General features: G+C 53.6%; 2 protein-coding genes across 6 annotated transcripts; both read left to right on the forward strand.

Annotated features, from left to right (window-relative positions):
* The first annotated feature begins 3,237 nt into the window (after window positions 1-3,237).
* On the forward strand, window positions 3,238-5,824 carry LOC119256236 (tubulin alpha-1D chain). Its single transcript, XM_037524106.2, has 3 exons — window positions 3,238-3,373; window positions 3,664-3,812; window positions 4,828-5,824. The coding sequence occupies exons 1-3, from the start codon at window positions 3,253-3,255 to the stop codon at window positions 5,809-5,811; spliced, it is 1,254 nt and encodes a 417-aa protein (XP_037380003.2). The 5' UTR covers window positions 3,238-3,252; the 3' UTR covers window positions 5,812-5,824.
* Window positions 5,825-11,753: 5,929 nt separating this feature from the next.
* On the forward strand, window positions 11,754-19,176 carry DNAJB2 (DnaJ heat shock protein family (Hsp40) member B2). 5 transcript variants are annotated; one of them, XM_054700103.1, is made up of 11 exons: window positions 11,896-11,955; window positions 12,236-12,331; window positions 12,942-13,051; window positions 14,140-14,193; window positions 14,361-14,483; window positions 14,937-15,029; window positions 15,235-15,337; window positions 15,496-15,566; window positions 16,365-16,568; window positions 17,416-17,444; window positions 17,655-19,176. In XM_054700103.1, exons 2-10 carry the CDS (start codon window positions 12,267-12,269, stop codon window positions 17,436-17,438), a joined length of 846 nt encoding a protein of 281 aa, XP_054556078.1. In that variant the 5' UTR covers window positions 11,896-11,955; window positions 12,236-12,266; the 3' UTR covers window positions 17,439-17,444; window positions 17,655-19,176. The 5 variants fall into 5 exon arrangements, 2 of the variants coding, with proteins under 2 accessions (XP_054556078.1, XP_037380005.1); XR_005127671.2 differs by having other exon boundaries at window positions 11,754-11,955; window positions 16,365-17,444; window positions 17,655-17,674; XR_005127673.2 differs by lacking the exon at window positions 11,896-11,955 and adding an exon at window positions 11,865-11,886 and having other exon boundaries at window positions 16,365-17,444; window positions 17,655-17,674.
* Window positions 19,177-19,618: the final 442 nt, after the last annotated feature.

Raw genomic sequence — 19,618 nt, forward strand, 5'->3', positions numbered from 1 at the left:
GGAGTGATCATGGCTGATCATGGAATTTGAGATGCGAGGAAAGAAATAAAAATCCAGGAGGGGGCGAGGGCCAGGGAAAACTCTGCCATATGGAAAAATGAGCCTAGATCCCAGAAGAACCTTAATTCTACCACTAATTAACCCCCATGTGACCTTGGGCAAGACACAAGAGGCTTCAATTTCCTTTCTTCATCATGGGAGTGGAGGCCCTGCCTCGCCTACTCATAAAGTTGTTTAGGGCCTCAAAGGAGATGAGGGGTGAAGCTGCCTCAAGAACATCCAACCTGACAGGTTCACAGTTTTATTTCTTAAACTCACACAAACCATGGGGAGTCTTATTCTGTGGTGAAATAAGGCCAGGGCACACCAGACTTGCCCGGGACATGAGGGCACACCCACATGGCCGAGTCCTGCCCACCCTCCTATTTCTCCCTACACAGCAGCCTGATTCAGTACTTTGCATTTCCGCCTCACAGTACTTCTGCCCCCCACCCACAAATGACAAAACTGAGTGAAGTGCTAAGCGCTAAAACCTACCACTCCTTCCAATGTTCTGGGATATTCTGCCTTTCTACCCAGAAGGCCCTGAGGCTTGCTCTCTGCCCAGACTCATTATTTCTGGTTCTTGGGTGACTCCTCAGCCCCACCCGCCCTTCAGCCCTCACTGGGGGTAGGGGCGATGTGGCAGCTCAGGGGGTGTTGCTTTGTAATCTAATCATCCCCACCCGTGAGCACCAGCCTGTGCCACCAGGAAATGGGATTGTGTGACTGAACAACAGACACAGCGTACCTAGGGGCCTGGATACCTGTGTGGGGTTACCTCTGGGCCCCTCCTCTGCCCACCTCACCTTACTCCCCAGTTTGGGCCGCAGCCCATCACTGGCATGCTGCATGGTAACCAAGTCAACACTCCTGCCCTCCTGGGGCTGTTTCTAACAACATTCCCCCCTGAGAGCAGACCAGAGGGTATAAGGAGGCCAGCAGCTGAGGATTTCTAACAGACCTGTTCCTGCCTCTGGTCCAGCAGCAGACACACAGACAGACGACCCCACCAGTCCCCAGCCAGGCAGCATGGTAAGCAGAGGCCTGGGGCTGATGTGCAAGTGAGGGCCCAGTGGGCCCAGCTTGGGGTGTGATAGGACTCTTGGGAGCCCAGCTGTGTCAGCAGGTGAGGTGGCAGAGAGGAAAGGAACCTGCCAGAAGTGAGTGTGGCCCCTGAATGGGCTGGTGCGTGGGGCATGTCCAGGGAATGGAGTGGAACAGACCTATGGTGACCGGACTTGGGGTTGATCCTAGGCTCAGGAGCAGGGCTGCTGAGGGACTGGGAATTTAGGGGTACAGCATGTGGGGTAGAGTGATGGAATAGAGTACAGGCACTTGCCTACAACCCCAGGGCAGTTTCCCTGTGGTTCCACCTTCCGCTGCGGTCTGCCATGCTTCTGTCTGTCCCCTCACTGCAGTTCCATATCAATGGAGAGAGGAAGTAGCAGGAGGGAGAGGGAGTGTGCTCCCCATTTATCAAGCACTGGCTGTGCGTGGGGCTCATTTGATATGTTACCCGCCCCCACCAGGCAGGCTAGGAGAGCAGTTGGGTGTGTGGTGGGAGTCGCCTGCTCTCAAAAACCAGAAAGATTCTGGTTTTTGCTCATGTGCTTGAGCAAGTGGGTTAACCTCTCTGAGACCCAGTTGCCTCATCTGTAAAATGGGGGCAACAAAAGTACCTACCCATGGAGCTTTTGTGAAGATTCATTGTGATACTGGATGTGATTGCACCAAAGGAGCTAGGGAGGAGGTGTGAAGTGACTTGTCTTGAGTCATAAAGGTACGGGAGTTTGAGGCCTAGCGTGTGTGGTTCCGGGGCTGAGTTCTGAGGCCCACACCTGCTGCTGCACCATCAGGGACATGGTTTTCAGGCTGTCATGATGATAGCGCTGCTGAGACTTAACCCCTAGGCCAGTAGGGAGGCCCTTAATTTGCTTTTTTTTTTTTTTTTTTTTTTTTAAGAGTAGATCATTTCCACTTATAATCATTCTTTATCCATTTTCTCCCAGATGAAGTATATTTAATTGGCTTCAGTTGCTATGGCGCTGTGACTGTTCTTGCACCTGTTTTCTTGTTTACCTGTGTGAGAATTTCTCTAGAGCAAGAGAATCCTCATCTTTCCTAAGTATTGCCAATTGTTCTCCAAAAGAAATGTATCAATTTAGACTTCCAGCAGCCCCAAATGTTAGAGTCCACATTTTTCTGTATTCTCCATTGCATGCAGCCAGAAAGCTTGGGGAAGTTTGATGGGTGTGCAGTAATTCCTTCTCAAGCAGAGCAGGGAAACACTCTGTCCCACTCGCAGCACACTCACATGTCTGTTAACTTTTGCAGCCCTTCCCTGGATGGTAAGCTTCTTGAGGGCAGGTTAGGTGCCCTGTGTCCCAGCGTCAGCAAAGTGTTAACTTGTGGCCAGGGCTCAATAATGTTTGATAAAGCAAGAGTGTTGAGACTTCTTGATTCTCACTGGGCTCTCTCTGCCGAGCACTTACCTTTCTCATTTCTGGAAACAAGCAGGTTATCCCAATCCTGCTTCAGGGCCCAAGAGTTCTTTGAATTGCACGGGGAAGAATTTTCTTCCAGCCTCAGTGAACTCCAGAAGCACACTCACCCATGAGGGCAGAGAGCAGACGTGCCTGTCCAGTCCAGGCTCCATTCCCCTTTCCTTGCTGTCACACAAACTTGGAGTCCTTTCTGCTTTCCAAACCTCTTCCTTATCTCTGACCCCAAAACCTCACTTGGCTCTTGCTTCCCTCATCCGTCACCCTAATTTCTTTTGTGCATGTGGGTGGACTATCATGCCCTGCCAGACTCAGCTGAGCCCCTCAGTGTTCCTCAAGATGCTGAGTCACCAAGCAAGACGCTGTCATCTTAGAACTACCCGCATCTTCTTCTCCCCCCGAGGGCGTTAGGCCAAGCCCAGGGCCAATGCCTGTTGGTTCTCAACGCTACCAATAAATGTTTAGAAATAGGAGGTGGGGAGAGGAGAGCAGAGTTCGGGAATCTTTGCCCTCCCAGAGAAGCACGCAAGGAAGGAAGGCAGGAGCCGGGTCCTGGCATGATACACTTTCCTCAGCTAAGGATGTTCTCTGCCCTTTGCTCGCTCAGCGTGAGTGCATCTCCGTCCACGTGGGCCAGGCAGGTGTGCAGATTGGCAATGCCTGCTGGGAGCTCTACTGTCTGGAACATGGAATCCAGCCAGATGGGCAGATGCCCAGTGACAAGACCATTGGGGGAGGGGACGATTCCTTCAACACCTTCTTCAGTGAAACTGGCGCTGGAAAGCATGTGCCCCGGGCAGTGTTTGTGGATCTGGAGCCCACTGTGATTGGTGAGTAACGCTCAGCCCCCACCATGGCCTTGTCCTAGTACCAAAGCAAGTTCTTCTCCATAGCTGGACTTTGTTGCTGCAGCCAATGAGAACTCCGGGGGGGGGCTGTCACTCAGCTCCGGGGTCTCAAGTCTGCTCCACGTCCCTTTCCTTTTCCTTGAAGAACAATGAATGAGGGCAGTAGTGACAGCCTGAATGGGGTTCCCCAAGAGTAGGATTTGGGGCCTGCTGACACTAACCTTTCTGGACACCTGAGGTGTCCGTGGGCCCAAAAATTCTTTCTATTGCAGACGAGGTTCGGACAGGCACGTACCGCCAGCTCTTCCATCCAGAGCAGCTCATCACGGGCAAGGAAGATGCTGCCAACAACTATGCCCGAGGCCACTACACCATCGGGAAGGAGCTCATTGACTTGGTGCTTGACCGCATTCGGAAGCTGGTGAGAAGACAGGGCCGGGGGAGTTCCCGTGGTGAAGTGGCCTAGACATGAGGTGGAGAAGGGAAGCTTCAGCCCTTGGGAGCACTCCCTAGGAGTGTGGGGCAGCTGGGAGTGCCACCAAGCCCCGCTCCTTGGGACTTCATTTATACAGGCAAATGCTGTCATCCCCGATGCTTCTAAAGCCAGGGGAAATTACCTTCTGCAGGCAGACACAAGAGACTAGTTTGCCAATTTTGGATTCTACCCAAAACATTTATTCCCTCCCTCACCCCCTTCCGTTGTGGTAGGAGCATACCTGCCTCACAAACCCTGTCCCTCGGGGACTGTCACCACCCCCTGCCTGTGTCAAAGATGCCATGCCCAGTCCTGGGATTGAAGCCCCACAAGTGTTCACCACACAGGCTCAGGACTAGCGAGGAAGGCCCCTGAACCCTTACCAAGGGGGCAGAGCGTAGGCTCCAGCCTGGAGTTGGCCTTTTAATTCCCTATGGCAAATGGCTTGGTTGTGGGCAGAGTGGCCACCAGCACAGATATGTCCAGGGGTTGCCTGGCCAATAGTGGAATCCATAGGCATTTCCAGAATATGACCTTGAATTGTAAGGATGTGGGCAGAAGACCCTGTGAAAAAGGGATTCAAATAATGTGGGGGCAAGACTCAGCCATTGACTCTGGCTGCCAGTGAGAATGGGGGTCAGGTTCCTGATCTCAGTAGAAAAGCCCCCCAGAAGGATCTGAACTTAAATCAGGGGACACTGGTATGCAGTTGGGTGGATTTTGCAAGTAATGATGATTAAAATGGCAATGGCGCAAGATTCAAGAGAACTGTCAAAGGCCTCAGGAGATTTCAGAGAGGATGAGGAATGAGCCTTCCTTTTAAGGGACCATTCTGTGCTCTTAGAAGAATCGTCCAAGGATTTTATGAAAATTTGGGAGAACTTGAAATAGCACAGGCTGGGTCTTTCCTGATTGCCAGCTGTGCTCCCCATCCATTCTTCTCTCCTTCTCCACTCTGTAGGCTGACCAGTGCACAGGGCTCCAAGGCTTCCTCATCTTCCACAGCTTTGGAGGTGGCACCGGCTCTGGCTTCACCTCCCTCCTCATGGAGAGGCTCTCTGTTGACTATGGCAAGAAATCCAAGCTGGAGTTCTCCATCTACCCAGCCCCCCAGGTGTCCACAGCCGTGGTGGAGCCCTACAACTCCATCCTGACCACGCACACCACCCTGGAGCACTCAGACTGTGCCTTCATGGTGGACAATGAAGCCATCTATGACATCTGCCGCCGCAACCTGGACATCGAGCGCCCAACCTACACCAACCTCAACCGCCTCATCGGCCAAATCGTCTCCTCCATCACAGCTTCCCTGCGCTTCGATGGGGCCCTCAATGTGGACCTGACTGAGTTCCAGACCAACCTGGTGCCCTACCCCCGCATCCACTTCCCCCTGGCCACCTATGCCCCAGTCATTTCTGCAGAGAAGGCCTATCATGAGCAGCTGTCGGTAGCAGAGATCACCAATGCCTGCTTCGAGCCTGCCAACCAGATGGTGAAGTGTGACCCCCGCCATGGCAAGTACATGGCCTGCTGCCTGCTGTACCGTGGAGATGTGGTGCCCAAGGATGTCAACGCCGCCATTGCTACCATCAAGACCAAGCGCACCATCCAGTTTGTGGACTGGTGCCCCACAGGTTTCAAAGTTGGTATCAACTACCAGCCACCCACTGTGGTGCCCGGGGGTGACCTGGCCAAGGTGCAGCGAGCCGTGTGCATGCTGAGCAACACGACTGCCATCGCCGAGGCCTGGGCCCGCCTGGACCACAAGTTCGACCTGATGTACGCCAAGAGGGCGTTTGTGCACTGGTACGTGGGTGAGGGCATGGAGGAGGGTGAGTTCTCCGAGGCCCGGGAGGATATGGCTGCCCTGGAGAAGGATTATGAGGAGGTGGGCATGGATAGTGTGGAGGGGGAGGGAGAGGAAGAGGAAGGGGATGAGTACTAGGGGACCCCTGTGTGCTTCTCCTAAATAAAGTGCTATGACCTTATTGTCTCATAAATGTCTTTTTACATTGGGGAACACCACTGAAGAAAGGCTTCTGCTTCATGAGTGATGGTAAGATTGGTAACTCAGTCTTCCCTAGAAATCAGAACTGATTCAGATTTTATTAAGGAGTGAAATTCTAGGGGCCAGAATAGGGAGAGGAAAGCAGGAAAGGAGGGAGAATTCACCCTATGGAAGACACAGCAAAATAAATAGCATCTCAGATCAATTCCTTCTGTGAGTGGGCAAGAGAGGATGTGAGGAGTTTATGCACTGGCTCCTTTCTTTCATTGTCTACCTCTTTAGCACTTCAAGCATGAACTCTCCTGCATGTCTGGCTTGCACACAGTAGGGCTGCAGAGTCACCAAGGAAACCCTGAGGCTGGAGGTGAGGTGCTGCTGAGTTGCATGAGTGTGCAGTGTGTCTCAATGGCACAGAGCTGCAACGAGAACCTGGTGAGGCCGGGAGGACCTGAAGTGGTCCTCAGAGTAGTTTCATGGGCTGGCGCTCACTCGCCCACCCAGCAGATTAGGGGTTTGTCTTCAGGCAGGAGAGTTGGGTACAGAGAATCCAGAAGCTCATTAAGACAAAGCAGTGGCACCATGGCACCAGTAATAGGGAATGGCTGTGTCTGGGGGTGCTGACTGACTTCCCAGTAATCTCCATCAACATTCAGCACTTCTTGATGAAGACAACTGGCTTTTTTCCAATCCTATGCTGCATGTTATGCAAACACAGCTACAAGCCCCCACTTCCGACCAGATGGCTGCTCCTAAAATTCTTCTATTTGGGCTTTCTGTAGCCCTGCTGGGCTGGAGCGATGGTTTAAACATTGGAGGTGATGGAACCATAGGGAGGTCTCTGATTAACCCCATCCCAAGCCAGGAGAGTCACTGCTCAGTGGTGCCTTCACACTGTCCTTCCAGTGGGCTCCCCTTCCCAGGGTTGGATCCTGGGTTGGCAACCCCAGAGTTAGTCAAACTAGGGAGCTGCTGTCAGTCCTGAGATTGAAGGAGCTAAATGAGGAGTTGGTGATGTCAGAGCCTTTCTCTATCAACTCTTGAGACTTCCTCTCTCCCAAGTGGTTTCAAATTTGGGAAAGGAAAGTAATTGCTTGGGGAGCTTTGGAAACCCCCAAGAAATCACTGTCATTTACTGAGCACCCACTAGTTCTTGACCTTGCACCCATATTATCTTGTTTAATCTGGAGGTAGATACAGTCATTGTATTCCACTGGGCTGGAAGTTCTGCAGAAATAAGGCCTCTTCTCTAAGTCCCCAGAACATTCCCTGACACATAGGAGGCACTCACTATGTGTTGTTGAGTGAATGATTAGTTTATAGCAGTGGAGACTGAAACACAGAGAAGTTACATGATTTGCCAAGGTGACCCAGCTAGTAAACAAAGGGGTCAAGATTAAAACCCAGGTTGGCCTAGACCAAAGCTTATGCTGCCCTCTCCTTCCATGGGTGCTGTTCCACTCATGCCCACAGCAGCTCCAGGTGCCCCTCCAGATGCCACTCCTTCTGGGCCTGCTAGATGCTCAATACCCAGACAGTGACTCATGGGCCTCCAAGGCAGGGAGGGGGTGACGCTTGACACTCCCCCGCCCAAGCGCTGTGGTAGAGGCCATGTGAGGGGGCAGGGACCCAGCTTCTGGGGCTAAATGAAGGCAGAGGGACCTTTGGGGACTGGACTTGGGGCTGCCAGTGTCCTCTGGAAAGACCGTCCCCACCCCCCACATCATGGGAGAGACCATGAGACTGGGTGATGAAGGAGGTGAGATCTTTACTTGCAGGATGGTTGGTCAGCCTCTCCTTTCTCTGGGTTGTCCCAAACAACCCACCCAAGTTGGCAATAAGACCATTTGTTCTCAGATCCCAGGAGGTCCCCCAGCTAGTAACTCTGCTGGTGACCATGGCAGGCCGGGGGAGGTGGTGTCCCAGACCTACATTGGGCAGCTGGGAGTGCCACCAAGCCCCACTCCTTGGGACTCCATTTATACAGGCAAATGCTTTCATCCCCGATGCTTCTAAAGCCAGGGGAAAATTACCTCCTGCAGGCAGACACAAGAGACAAGTTGCCAACTTTGGATTATACCCAAAACACTTGTTCCCTCCCCTCTGTTGCGGTAGGAGCATACCTGCCTCACAAACCCTGTCCCTTGGGGACTGTCACCACCCCCTGCCTGTGTCAAAGATGCCATTCCTTCCAGTCCATGTCACCGTCACCTAGAACCCATCCAGCCCTGGGGAGCTCTCCCTCCTCTAGATTTTCTCAGCAACTACTGTGTCTCTAACACTCTCTGGGCCTTTGGCATGGACTGCCTCGTATGGTAGGTAGCACCAGGTTTCTTGCCCATATCCTATTTCTCCAATTTGATTCCTCAAAATAATGTGTGTATTTTTTTTTTAATTTCTTACTTTATTTTATTTATTTATTTATTTTTATAGAGGCATGTTTTATTTATTTATTTGTTTGTTTGTTTGTTTATACATGCACTGGGTACAGTCAGAAGCGCGGGAGGGTGAGAGAATTCACCAGAGCCAGAGCGGGGAGCAGAGCAGGCAGAAGGACCGAAATACACTGCTGAGGGGAGCAGCAGGCGGCAGGAGAGGTCTGCGCGCCATGTGGGACCCTCCTCTGGTGGCCGGGGAGCAGCCGGGGATCGAACCGGCACCGCAGAGGCTGCGGGCAGCTTCGGAACCCAGCGCTCAAGCACTGCGCCACCGGGGAGGCCCAATGTGTGTATTTGAACAGTTATTCCATGCACAAGCTTCAGAATTCAAAAGGTATCAAAGAAATTTGGCAACAGCATGCTGTAACTCTTTTTTTTTTTTTTTAAGATTTATTTATTTATTTTATACAAGCACCGTGCAGGCCAGATGCACATGAGGGTGAGAGGATTCATTGGAGACAGGGTGGGGAACAGAACAGGCAGACGAAATACACTGCTGAGGGGAGAAGCGGGCGAGACAGGAGAGGTCTGCCGCACCATGTGGGACCCTCACCGGCCGGCCGGGATTGAACTGCTGCTACAGAGGCTGCGGACAGCTTCACAGCGCAGCACTCAGCCACCTGCGCCACCAGGGGAGGCCAAATGCTGTAACTCTTATACACACTTCTTTGCACATACATACAACCCAAGTCACATGGAAGTGCCAGGTTGCAAACCCAGGCCTATTTCCAAAGCCTTCGTCTTTTCCAGTAAACTATGTAATAGGCTGCTATAAATTCTTAGAATTGGAATTACTAGGTCAAAGGCTGTGGGCCTTCAATTTTGGTAGGCCCATATTGTTCTTTTTAGAATTATACCAAATTACACATCCATTGCCAACATACTAGAATGCCTAAACCCCAGGCCTTGCCCATACAACATATTAAACTTTTTGCTCCTTGTCAATCATCAGATAAGACAGAGTGTTTTGTTGCCACTTTCCTTTGTAATTCTGTTATGAATGCAATTAAGCATTTTTGCATCTGTTTGAAAGCCAGTATTTTCTCTCCTGGAACTCCTTATCCACTCAAAATTGCATTGTCTTATTAATTTGTTGGAATTTTTGTGAATAAAGGAAATTAACCCTTTGTCTGTTAGGTGTATGCCTTATAATTTCCTCAGCTGTCAATGTCCCAACTAGATTTCCATTTCCTTGAATACAGGGACTAGAACTTAAATCTCTTTATATCCCTAGTCTTAATATAGTAGCACATAGCTGGTACCTCTTAGACAAATGTTGAAATAACAGAAGTAAGAAGAGAGATTTGGAAGAGTTTGGAGAGAACTAATAACCTAATCCTTCCTCTTATACCAAAGCCAGTCAGGACTCTTATTGTAAACAGCAAAAATTAGCTCTGGCAAGTAAAAAAAAATAAGGAAAAAAAATACCCTCTCGCCTGTCCCAAATTGGAGAGATTTGAGTAGCGCACAGAATTGATGAGAGGGTTGATAAGGCTCAAAAACAGGTGGGCACCAAGGGAAACAGAGGGCCAGCACCAAAGTCAAGGTCAGGGTACAGGACAGTCTGTCTCAAAGACCCTCTCCCTTCACCCACTGCAGTGAGGCCCCCTCCCTCCCAGGCACTGAGGCCGACACTTCCTCCTTCAGACACAAGAGGCCGCTGCTGGCTCCACAGCCACCACACCACAGAAATGCATTAACTGCCCCTGGTTTTCTGTGACTTGCTCCAGATCCAAGTCCCAGTTAGAGCTTCCAATTTGGCAGAGCTTATGTCTTTTGTCTGCACCCTTGGAGCCAAAAAGTCTGGGAGAGAAAGTGTTGGGGCTCTGTGGCAGGTGGTGACCTGTCTCCCACCAAGTCCTACGCAATAGGAATTCCCCAAATGTAGGCCCCAGGCTCCAACTGTGATCAGCCAGGAAAGCCTTACAAATGCACACCACCCTCTTCTTTCATGTCTGGCTCAAGATCTTCTCTTTGGTGAGGCGTTTCTGGGTCACCCAGCCTAAAACGCTCTTCAGGACTCACCTAACCATTACTGCTTGGGCCAATAATGACGCCAGAGAGATCTATACAAATACCTACTATGTGTCATTCCTAATTCAACTCTCAAATAGCCTTAGGCCTTACTTGTATTTAGGGGTTAAAAAAACCTTGAACCCTCAGAAAACTCCCAAGCTACAAGGTAGCGCCAAGTTGTAAACCTAGGCTTGTTTCCATTGCCTTGGAGTTTCCCAGTAGGCTAGTGTTATGAGCTGCCATTTTCTCAAGTTGGAACTCTGTGAGGACAGGATCTGGGCCATATTCTGTGAGGACAGGATCTGGGCCATATTCTCTATATATCCTGGCATCATCTAGTAAGTAGATGCTCAGTTAATGCTTGTGGATTGGCCTGGATGATATCAAGCAGGAGCCAATCCTGGAAGGTTCTCTAAGGTCCCTTTGAACCCCGGAATCCTTTTAAGGTGAAATAGATCTACGCAGGATCAGTTTGGGAAGAAACACCTTGAATCTAGGGCATTTTTTTTCGTCCCCCTACTCTTTATCCCTACTATCCCCCAAAGTGTCAAAACTGTAAACAAGGAGTCCTTCTATTCAATATTAATCATCCAATGCTTATGAATACTTTTATTTTAAAGGTAGGTCAATGTTTAAATTTATTAGAGACTGCCAAACCACTTTTTTTCAAGGTGATTTTGACCATTTTATACTCTCTTCAACAATATGTGAAAGATCTAGTTGTCCCACATCCTAACACTTGATATTATCACGGTTTCTAATTTTAGCCCTCCTAGTGGGAGTATCTCATTGTAGCTTAATTTACACTCCCCTGGTGTCTAATGATGTGGAGCACTTTTTCATGTGCCACTGACCATTCACATAGTTTCTTTTGTGGAGGGCCTATTTTTATGGGGTATTTATCTTTTCTTACCGTTGTGCGGGGATTCGTTATGTGCATATTTTGAACCCCACGACTGCCTAATACTCTAGACACAATCTACTATGTGAACTGACATTCTGGTGGGGCGGGGAGGCGATGAATGTCAAACAAACACATTAAATGCTAATCTGTAGCTCCATCACGTGAGATGGGGCTGCCAGGAGACGCCAGGTGGCCAGGTGAGGCGGATGGTACCTACTCAGGGAAGCAGGGCAGCCCTCCGGGGCACCCAGGGGCTGCAGCTGGGATCAGAGGAGTCTGCGAGGGCTCGAGGTAATGATTTCCTCCGGGGTGAGTAATCATCCATATTGGGGCGTGTTTATAGGAAAGCTACAGAGCTGCCGGGGGCCGACAGCTCGCTTGTTGGCGAGTGCGTCACGCCTGGCCGGAGCCACCCGGTCGCCCCGGTTCCCTGCCGGGGTGACGTCGTCCTGGTGCAAGCCCGAAATAGCCGGCCCCGCCCCGATCTCCCGGCAGTCCCTGCAGCGACACCGCCCCCCCAAAACCCCCTCCCCCCCCGAGTGACAGGCCGAACCGGCCTCCTCTGGGCCTCTAGTAGTTTCCGCGCCGCTGACGCACGCTTGCGCGCGCACCGCCGGGCCGACCGCGTCCTGCGCAGCAACCGCGAGCCCGCAGCCGGTGCCAGACGGTTCCCCGCGGGGGGCCGGGGCGGGGCGCGGCTGGAGCCAGGGACTCCGGGCGGAGGAGGTGCGGGAGGCGGACCCCTGGGCAGGTTAGGGGGCCTCGGGCCGGCTGCTGGAGTTAGGGGACCCGGATAGGGCTCTGGGCCTGGAAGGCGAGATAGCCCGTGGCACCGGTCTGCTGGGGCCGATAAGACCGCCCGAGGGAGCCTCGTCACCGGCCCCCAGCTGAGCCCAATGGGTCGGCCTCGGCCTGGGAGAGCCTCCTGCCGCTGTTGGGGGTGGGGGGTGTCCAGCCCCGGGAAGGGATTCTTGGTTCTTTCTGGCTGATTCCTTCTCTCCTGCAGCCCCTAGGAGACCCAGCACTGACGAGTTGCTATGGCATCCTACTACGAGATCCTAGACGTGCCCCGAAGTGCGTCCGCTGATGATATCAAGAAGGCGTAAGTGCCTCTGCTGCATCAGAAAGTCTCTCCTCTCCCTCTCCCCCACCCCGGGGGGGGGCCTTGCAGAAGCTGGGCAGGGGAACCAGGTCCTTAAATTGGGGGTCTCTCCAGAGATGACACCTGTCCTGGAAGAGTAGAAGGAGAAAGTCTGTAGAGTGAAGTTCTGCTGAGAGCTGCATTGGAGTCCCTTTCCAGTGGACTCTCCTGTCCCCTCCTGGACCTCCCCAACCTCAGCCCTGAGGTGTGGCTTTCGCAGGATGCATGGCAAAGCTGCTCCTGCACGGTGGTCTGGATGGAGTAGTGTCCCTATTCCCTTCACGGCCACATGTACCCTCAAGCACTGCAGCGCCCCCCACCCCAGCCCCAGGGAGAAGTTAGGACCAGGCTTTGTGACTGTCACATTACCATCTGCTAATACATGTAGTCCCAGCACTGGCTGCAGAGGGGACAGGAGGACTGTATTAAAACATGGCAGCAGAGGCTGACTTAGCAACTGGGGTGGACAGGAGTCAGAGAGGTGAGAGGCACCGGTGGGTTAGTGGGAAAATGGGTCATCCTGTTCCCTCAGAAGGAGCCTCTGACCCTCCTCTGAACACACTTCCTGCAGGTATCGGCGGAAGGCTCTACAGTGGCACCCAGACAAGAACCCGGATAATAAAGAATTTGCCGAGAGGAAGTTCAAGGAGGTGGCTGAGGCATATGAAGTGCTGTCCGACAGTAAGGGCTAGGGTCAGGCCCTGGGCTCAACATGTCACCCCCACTTCATGCCCCATAGCATTTCTTCCCGAAGCCACACTGCTGCCACCCTAGCCTCCTCTGTGCCTTTTTCCAACCTGACATTTAAAACTCCCACAGGGGCTCTGGGACTTTTTTTCTTTTCTGCCCCAATTTAAATGAGTGCCTACTACATACAAAGCACTCCTATTCTTCCCTTAATGCACTGCGCTCAGTTTCTGTTCCCCAGGATCTGGCATTTACAGCATGAGTCCTGCCAAGGGGAAGGATGCTGCGCAGGTAACCTGTGTGCCGAGCCTCTTCTGTGCCAGGCCTTGGTGGGTTAATCTCCTTGGGTCCTCACAGCCATCTTGCAAGGCAGGATTTATCAACCTCCTTTTACAGGCAAGGACACTGAGGCTGAGAGAAATGAAATAACTTGCTCAAGGCCACTCAGAACTGGAATATGCATTCAGTTTTGTCTTTCATTCATTCATTTATTTACTCGTTCATTCAATATAGGCACTGATCGCTTATGGTGACAGGTCCCTGTTGGCCACTGGGAAACAATGGAGGACAAGCAGGCATTGTCCTCATTCTGATGGCTTTATCAGATCCTGGTCAGGAAAGACTGACATTAACCGAGTAAATACACGTTCAGGATTATGTGAAGAGTATTCCAGAAGAAAGTGGCCAGGTGATGTGACAGGGGATAATCAACACTGATTTTTGTCAAGATGTCACAGAAGACCTCTCTAAGGAGGTGACATTTAGGCTAAGTCCTGATTAATAGTAACGCAGTATTAGTTAGGTAGCATTTATTGAACATTTGCTGTGTGTCAGGCACTGTGCTAGGCAGTCTGTGTGGGTCATTTGCTGCTTGTACAAGCCTGTGAGCTAGGTGCTGTTATTGTGCCCACTGAAGGAATAAGAAGGAGCCTGAAGGCCGAGCTGCTGCTGAAACCTGTAACCCGTGTCCCCTGTGCTCTCTGCTGCCCCTCAACTGTCATTCTTTGGCCAGTCTTCTGAGAGGCCTAGGCTCGAAGGGTCATCCCTGAGGGAGGGAGAAATGATCTGGTCTCTCTTTCCAGAGCATAAGCGGGAGATCTACGACCGCTATGGACGGGAAGGGCTGACTGGGGCAGGTAGGTGACACCATAGGGCCCAGGAATGGAAGTGGGTCAGAAGGGAGAGGGGAAGGATTCTTGAGAAGGATGCTCTCCTTGGGCTCCTGGCTACACCTGCTTGGCATCCCCTGGCTCAGGGCACGTTGCACACCCTCAGCCCACTCATCCTCCTGCCTCTCTTCCAGGAACTGGCCCATCTCGAACGGATGTTGGTGGCGGTGGGTCCGGCTTCACCTTCAGCTTCCGCAGCCCCGAGGAGGTCTTCCAGGAGTTCTTTGGGAGTGGAGACCCTTTTGCAGAGCTCTTTGGTGAGTGGACTCAGAAAGCCTCTCACTAGCTTGACCTCCCCTCCAGGTGGGTCCTTATCAACTGGGAGAACCTGTGGAGGCTGAGCAGGAAGCAGAATCCCACAGACAGATTTTGTGAGGTTGGATCCAGTGACAGCTGAGACAGAACCTCACACAGGCCAGAATCCCCGTGACCACAGTGCTGCTTCAGAGACTCGCTTCAATAAGTGGTGGCAACAATAATACATTGTTAGACCTCCACAGGGACAGGCTGGGAAGCCAGACCCAGAGCATCATGGGACAATGGGAAAGACACCACAAACAACAATTGCCATTTTGGGGGATGATTAATGTGTGCCACGTGTCTTACCTCTCCTCACCCTCTAATGAATTCTGCAAGGCGGATACTTGTATTCCCATTTACAGATGAAAACCTTTCCATGAGGTAATTGTTAATCTCCTTACTTGTTGCAGATGACCTGGGTCAGTTCTCGGGGCTGCAGAACCGGGTGTCGTCGGGACACAGGCCTTTCTTCACCTTCGCTTCCTCCTTCCCCGGGCACTCTGGTAAGTGCTGTCTTCCCACTTTTGCAAGTCCTGAGTCCTGGAAGCTCACCCCTCAAGGCCTGGTCCCTCAGGGCCTTGCCTTCTCAGCTGCATATCTGGAGCCCTGCCTCTGGCAGCTCTTCAGGGAGACCCCACAGAGGTTCCCCATCCATGTGCCGCTTGGGGTCTTCCTCTAACGACCTCTCCTCCTTTGTCCTGGCACCAGATTTCTCCTCCTCGTCTTTCTCCTTCAGCCCTGGGGCTGGTGCTTTTCGTTCTGTTTCCACGTCCACCACCTTTGTTCAAGGGCACCGCATTACAACACGAAGGTAAGGGCGGAGGGGCCTGGGGATGAGGGGTGGAGAGGGAGCTGCCCACACTAGATCAGCTCCTCCACCGCTGCAGAGCCCGGTCTGCCCTGTCACTGCAGTGTCCAGAGCCTGGGCCACACCAGTGCTCCCTGAGCGGCCCCTGCTGTCTCCCGCAGGATCATGGAGAACGGGCAGGAACGGGTGGAAGTGGAGGAGGACGGGCAGCTCAAGTCGGTCACAATCAACGGTGAGGAGCGGCTCTCCCACCCTGTCCTTGGCAGGAAGCCCCGAAAACCCACTCCCCCAACTGCTCCTCCCTGTGTTCCCTCGGAGTGGGTAGGGATTGGTGGCCACGGACCATACCAGGTGGATCAGAGATTCCCCAGGGAGGGGCCAAGACAAGGAATCCAGGCGTCTCAGAGGGCTGTCGAATCACCATCATCACTTGGAGGCCCGGTGTTTGCAGAGCACTTCACTGTTCCTAAAGCACTCACCCATCTCCGCTTCATTCCAGGGCAAAAGCTGGCAGAGGACTGTGCCCTAGTTTTCATTTGAGGGGACAGAGCCTTGGCATGGCTAAATGACCCTAACTCCCATGGAGTCGCAGGCCCAAGGCTCTTGGATACTTAGTAAGGGGCACAGCCAGGAATGAGACTTGGGTGCAGGATTCCAGGATTCCAGGATTCTGCCCGCCCTCCCCAGGACATGGCCGTAACACCCTTGTGTGATGCTAGAAACAGATGTGTGCCCTGCTTTTCATGGGCTCTCTCTTACTTAGCCAGTGGGCAATTTGACATCATTCCCATTTTATAGATGAGGCAAGAGGGCTGAGGGAGGTTGAGTAGCTTAACTATGAAGACAGCATGTCCCAGGGGGCTGAATACCTGCTCATGCTCACAGCCTCAGCTTGGGTGCCAGAAATGCATGTGCCCCCTCCTCAGGAGGGGCTGTAAGCTGTCCTTGCAGGGACTCTTTGCTGCCCACAGCAGCCTGGCAGGCAGCTGGCCTGGGTCGGAGGGCCTCATGACAGCCCTGACTCCTGCAGGTGTCCCAGACGACCTGGCACTGGGCTTGGAGCTGAGCCGTCGTGAGCAGCAACCGTCAGTCACCTCCAGGCCCGGGAGCACGCAGGTCCGTCAGACCCTTGCCACACGCCCTTCTGACAGCGACCTGTCTGATGATGAGGATCTACAGCTCGCCATGGCCTACAGCCTGTCAGAGATGGAGGCGGCTGGGAAGAAACCGGCAGGTGGGCGGGGGGCACAGCAACGGCAGCAGGGCAAGCCCAAGGCCCTGTACCAAGATCCGAGTGTGGGGGGCACCCACGAGGGTACTAGGGGTGAGGCAGCCAGACCCAGCCCACCCCCAGAAGAGAAGACCTCTCGCTGCCTCATCCTGTGATGCCCAGGCCCAGTCTGACTCCTGGCAGGAGAGCAGATAGGAGCATGGCCTGAGTTGCAGGAGCCGGCTCAGTGCCACGCTCCCTCCGTGGGTGCCCAGGCCCACCGGCACTCCAGCGAGGACTCGGGATTTGCTGTGCTCCACCCACAGCTGATAGGTGCCTGGTGAATCCCAGGGTGGGGGCCTCAGGGCAGGGGGAGGGCATCAGGAGCCAGAATGCACTTATTCTTCCTAGATGGGGAGTCTCTAGGGGGCACTGGTGGTTTGGGGTAAGCCTCTGTACCCTGGTCATTTGCCACCTGTGTTGCTGATAATGTCAAGGAAGGAGGACTTGACCTGGGGTTCTCTGAGCCTGAGCTGAGTCAGCAGCTACAGTGGGGAGACTCCTTGTCCAGCTGCTGACATCCTACCCTGGTTTCTGTGCGCGTTGAGCTCTGACCATCTCTGTTGCTTCCCTCTGGTGCTGCTTCTCCTTCCTCGCACTGTTCTCAGCAATTCCCTGCAGGCTGCATCGCTTGCTTTCACTGCTGTCTGGCTAGGACTCCCTTCTTCCTTCCCTGAGAAGGCCTCAGTGTGGAGAGGAAGATGCTGAGGCCTGTAGGGTCTTCCCGGGAGGCTAGCTGGGTGGGGCGGGAGCCTCTCAGCCATCCAGATTCGGAACCGGAGCCCACTCTTCCTCCCTCTTGCTGCCTCAGCCTGCCCCAGGCCTCGGGACTAGGCAGAGGTGAGGCCTGTTAACCCTGGAGAGGTGGGATAGGGCTAGGGTGACCCAGGAGGGAGGCCTAGGTGGGGACCGGCCGAGGATCCTACCTCACCATGCATCAGGGCTCAGGGAGAGGCCACAGGGCTAGCCCAGGACTGCATGCTTGGCTCCAGCCTCCACGGCTTGCTGCTGACCCTCTCTCCTGTCACCCCACCCCTGCTCTCTCCCCAGATGTGTTCTGAGCTGAATGTCCGGAATCCAGAGTTGCTGCACAGCTCCAACAGGACAGCGCCCTCCCCCGCGTGCTGGGAGGGGACCCTCATTTCTCTCCTTCACCCGTGCAGAGCGTAGAGCTGGGCCTGGGTGGTGGGTGGGGGTGGGTCTGTAGTCTCAGCCTGTAAATTCTTCCCTGGGTGTTTGGTGCTGTCCCTTGGAGACTGCAGGTCCCAGAATGCAGTGCACCCTGCCTCCTTTCTGGTAGATCATGCTTGGGGAAGCAGTGCATGGTTATGGAGCTGTGCATCTTGGGACGTGTAGTTCCAGCCCAGGTGGGCCTGTTGCTTGCTGTGAGATGGGGACATCTTGTCATTTGATTTGTCTCTGGTAGGGGTGTCGATAATGTGGATGAAGGGGTAATGGTCTGAGCTTCGGCCTCCCTGACACCTATTGCTAGTGCTGGATTAGAGAGTGCAAATCAAATCCCAGTGCCATCTGGGGGAGGCAGCCAGGGCAGATCCGCTACGCAGGGCACACTAGCCTCCGAAGGCTGATAGGCATGGGCTGGCAGAGAGCTGGGGAGGGCGGGCCACACCCAGTGTGTGGGGCCACAATTGACATGTGAAGGGAGCTCCGGGCATGTTGCTGTTTGTATGGCTTTCTTGGCCTCTGACCCTGTTGGCCGTTCTCTCTCTCTAACACCACGGATGAGCTGCCTCGCCTCCTCCCTGCCCGGGGAGCACAGTGGCCAGGGAGGGGAGTGGTGGAGCCGGGGTGTGGCCAGCCCTGGTGACATTGATTCTCAGAGACTTATCATAGCCAGCTTGGCTTTGGGCTGAGCTCAGAAGAGAGGGGAACACTGGAAGTCAATAAAACTTGAGTTTTGAGAGCTCGGGGTGTGCTGTGTTTCTGTGTCCTCCCTTCTCAGGGCGGCCCAGGAGGCACCCCATGGGACCAGTGGGTGACACACCTCCCTTTCTGGCCCAGACTCTAGCTGGAGGCGGCAGACTTCTTCCCAGCTGACAGCACAGTCCCATTTCCCAGACTGTGTCCTCCAGCGAGTTACGGAACCCTGAGGCCTGCTCACGTCCTTCTGCTCTAACTTCTGGGGACCCCACACCTGGCTTTCCCCAAGCAGCCTCTGCTCCTCTTACTCGGGGACGCACTGCTCTAGGAAAACCAAAGTGACTCCATCTTGTTTTGATGCCATCTTGGGCCCTTGACCAATAGCTATACCCCGCCCCGGGGAGGTGGCCAGTCTCCCCACTGTTTCTTTTGTGTGCGCACCCGTCCCCATGACCCCCACACAGCCTGTTCATCTTAGAACAAAGACGCACGCGACACGACCCCCTGGACCTCTGTTGTCACTAGCCTCACACAAGGAAGATCGCATGGCCTCGGCAGGGTGTGTGGCCTGTCAGGGTGGGTGTGTGGATCCCGCCTTGACCCAAAGCCCTGGCCGCTGGCTCCGTGCTGAGACCGCCTGCGCGAGTTATCCTGAATAAACTTTGAGACTAGTGGGTGTGCCTGCTGCCTTCTTTGGACTCCAGTTACCTCCTACGTGGCGGGAACTCATTCCTGCAGCCGCATGCCCACCGACACTCGGCAGCCCAGCTGGAGGGCCAGGCCAAGTTCAGACGTGCCTGAAAGCCTGGGGACCGGCAGGGCAGGTGACTTGGTGAAAACCTGTGAAACGTCCTCCCTCAGCCCAGACTGAGCCGCTCTTGAGGTATGATGGCGACGCTGCCTTTCCTGCGTGGAGGGAGGTTCGCCCCAGCTGGGTTCCCCCTCTATCTCCAGACATGTGCAGAGAGACCCGGCAACCACGGGCAAGCACCTTAGCTTCGTCGGTCAGGGCAGCACCGCTCCCCATAATGCTTCCATTCCAGAGCGTGGCTTCTTTAAGACCACAGGGCCCATATGCCATTTTTCTCAAAGCAAAGGGCAGTGTCTCCTGAAAGAGGAATCTCAAGCCTCCA

This window comes from Talpa occidentalis, unplaced genomic scaffold, assembly GCF_014898055.3.
Source record: "Talpa occidentalis isolate TD23 unplaced genomic scaffold, MPIMG_talOcc4v2.1 talOcc4.3, whole genome shotgun sequence".
Lineage (NCBI taxonomy): Eukaryota > Metazoa > Chordata > Mammalia > Eulipotyphla > Talpidae > Talpa > Talpa occidentalis.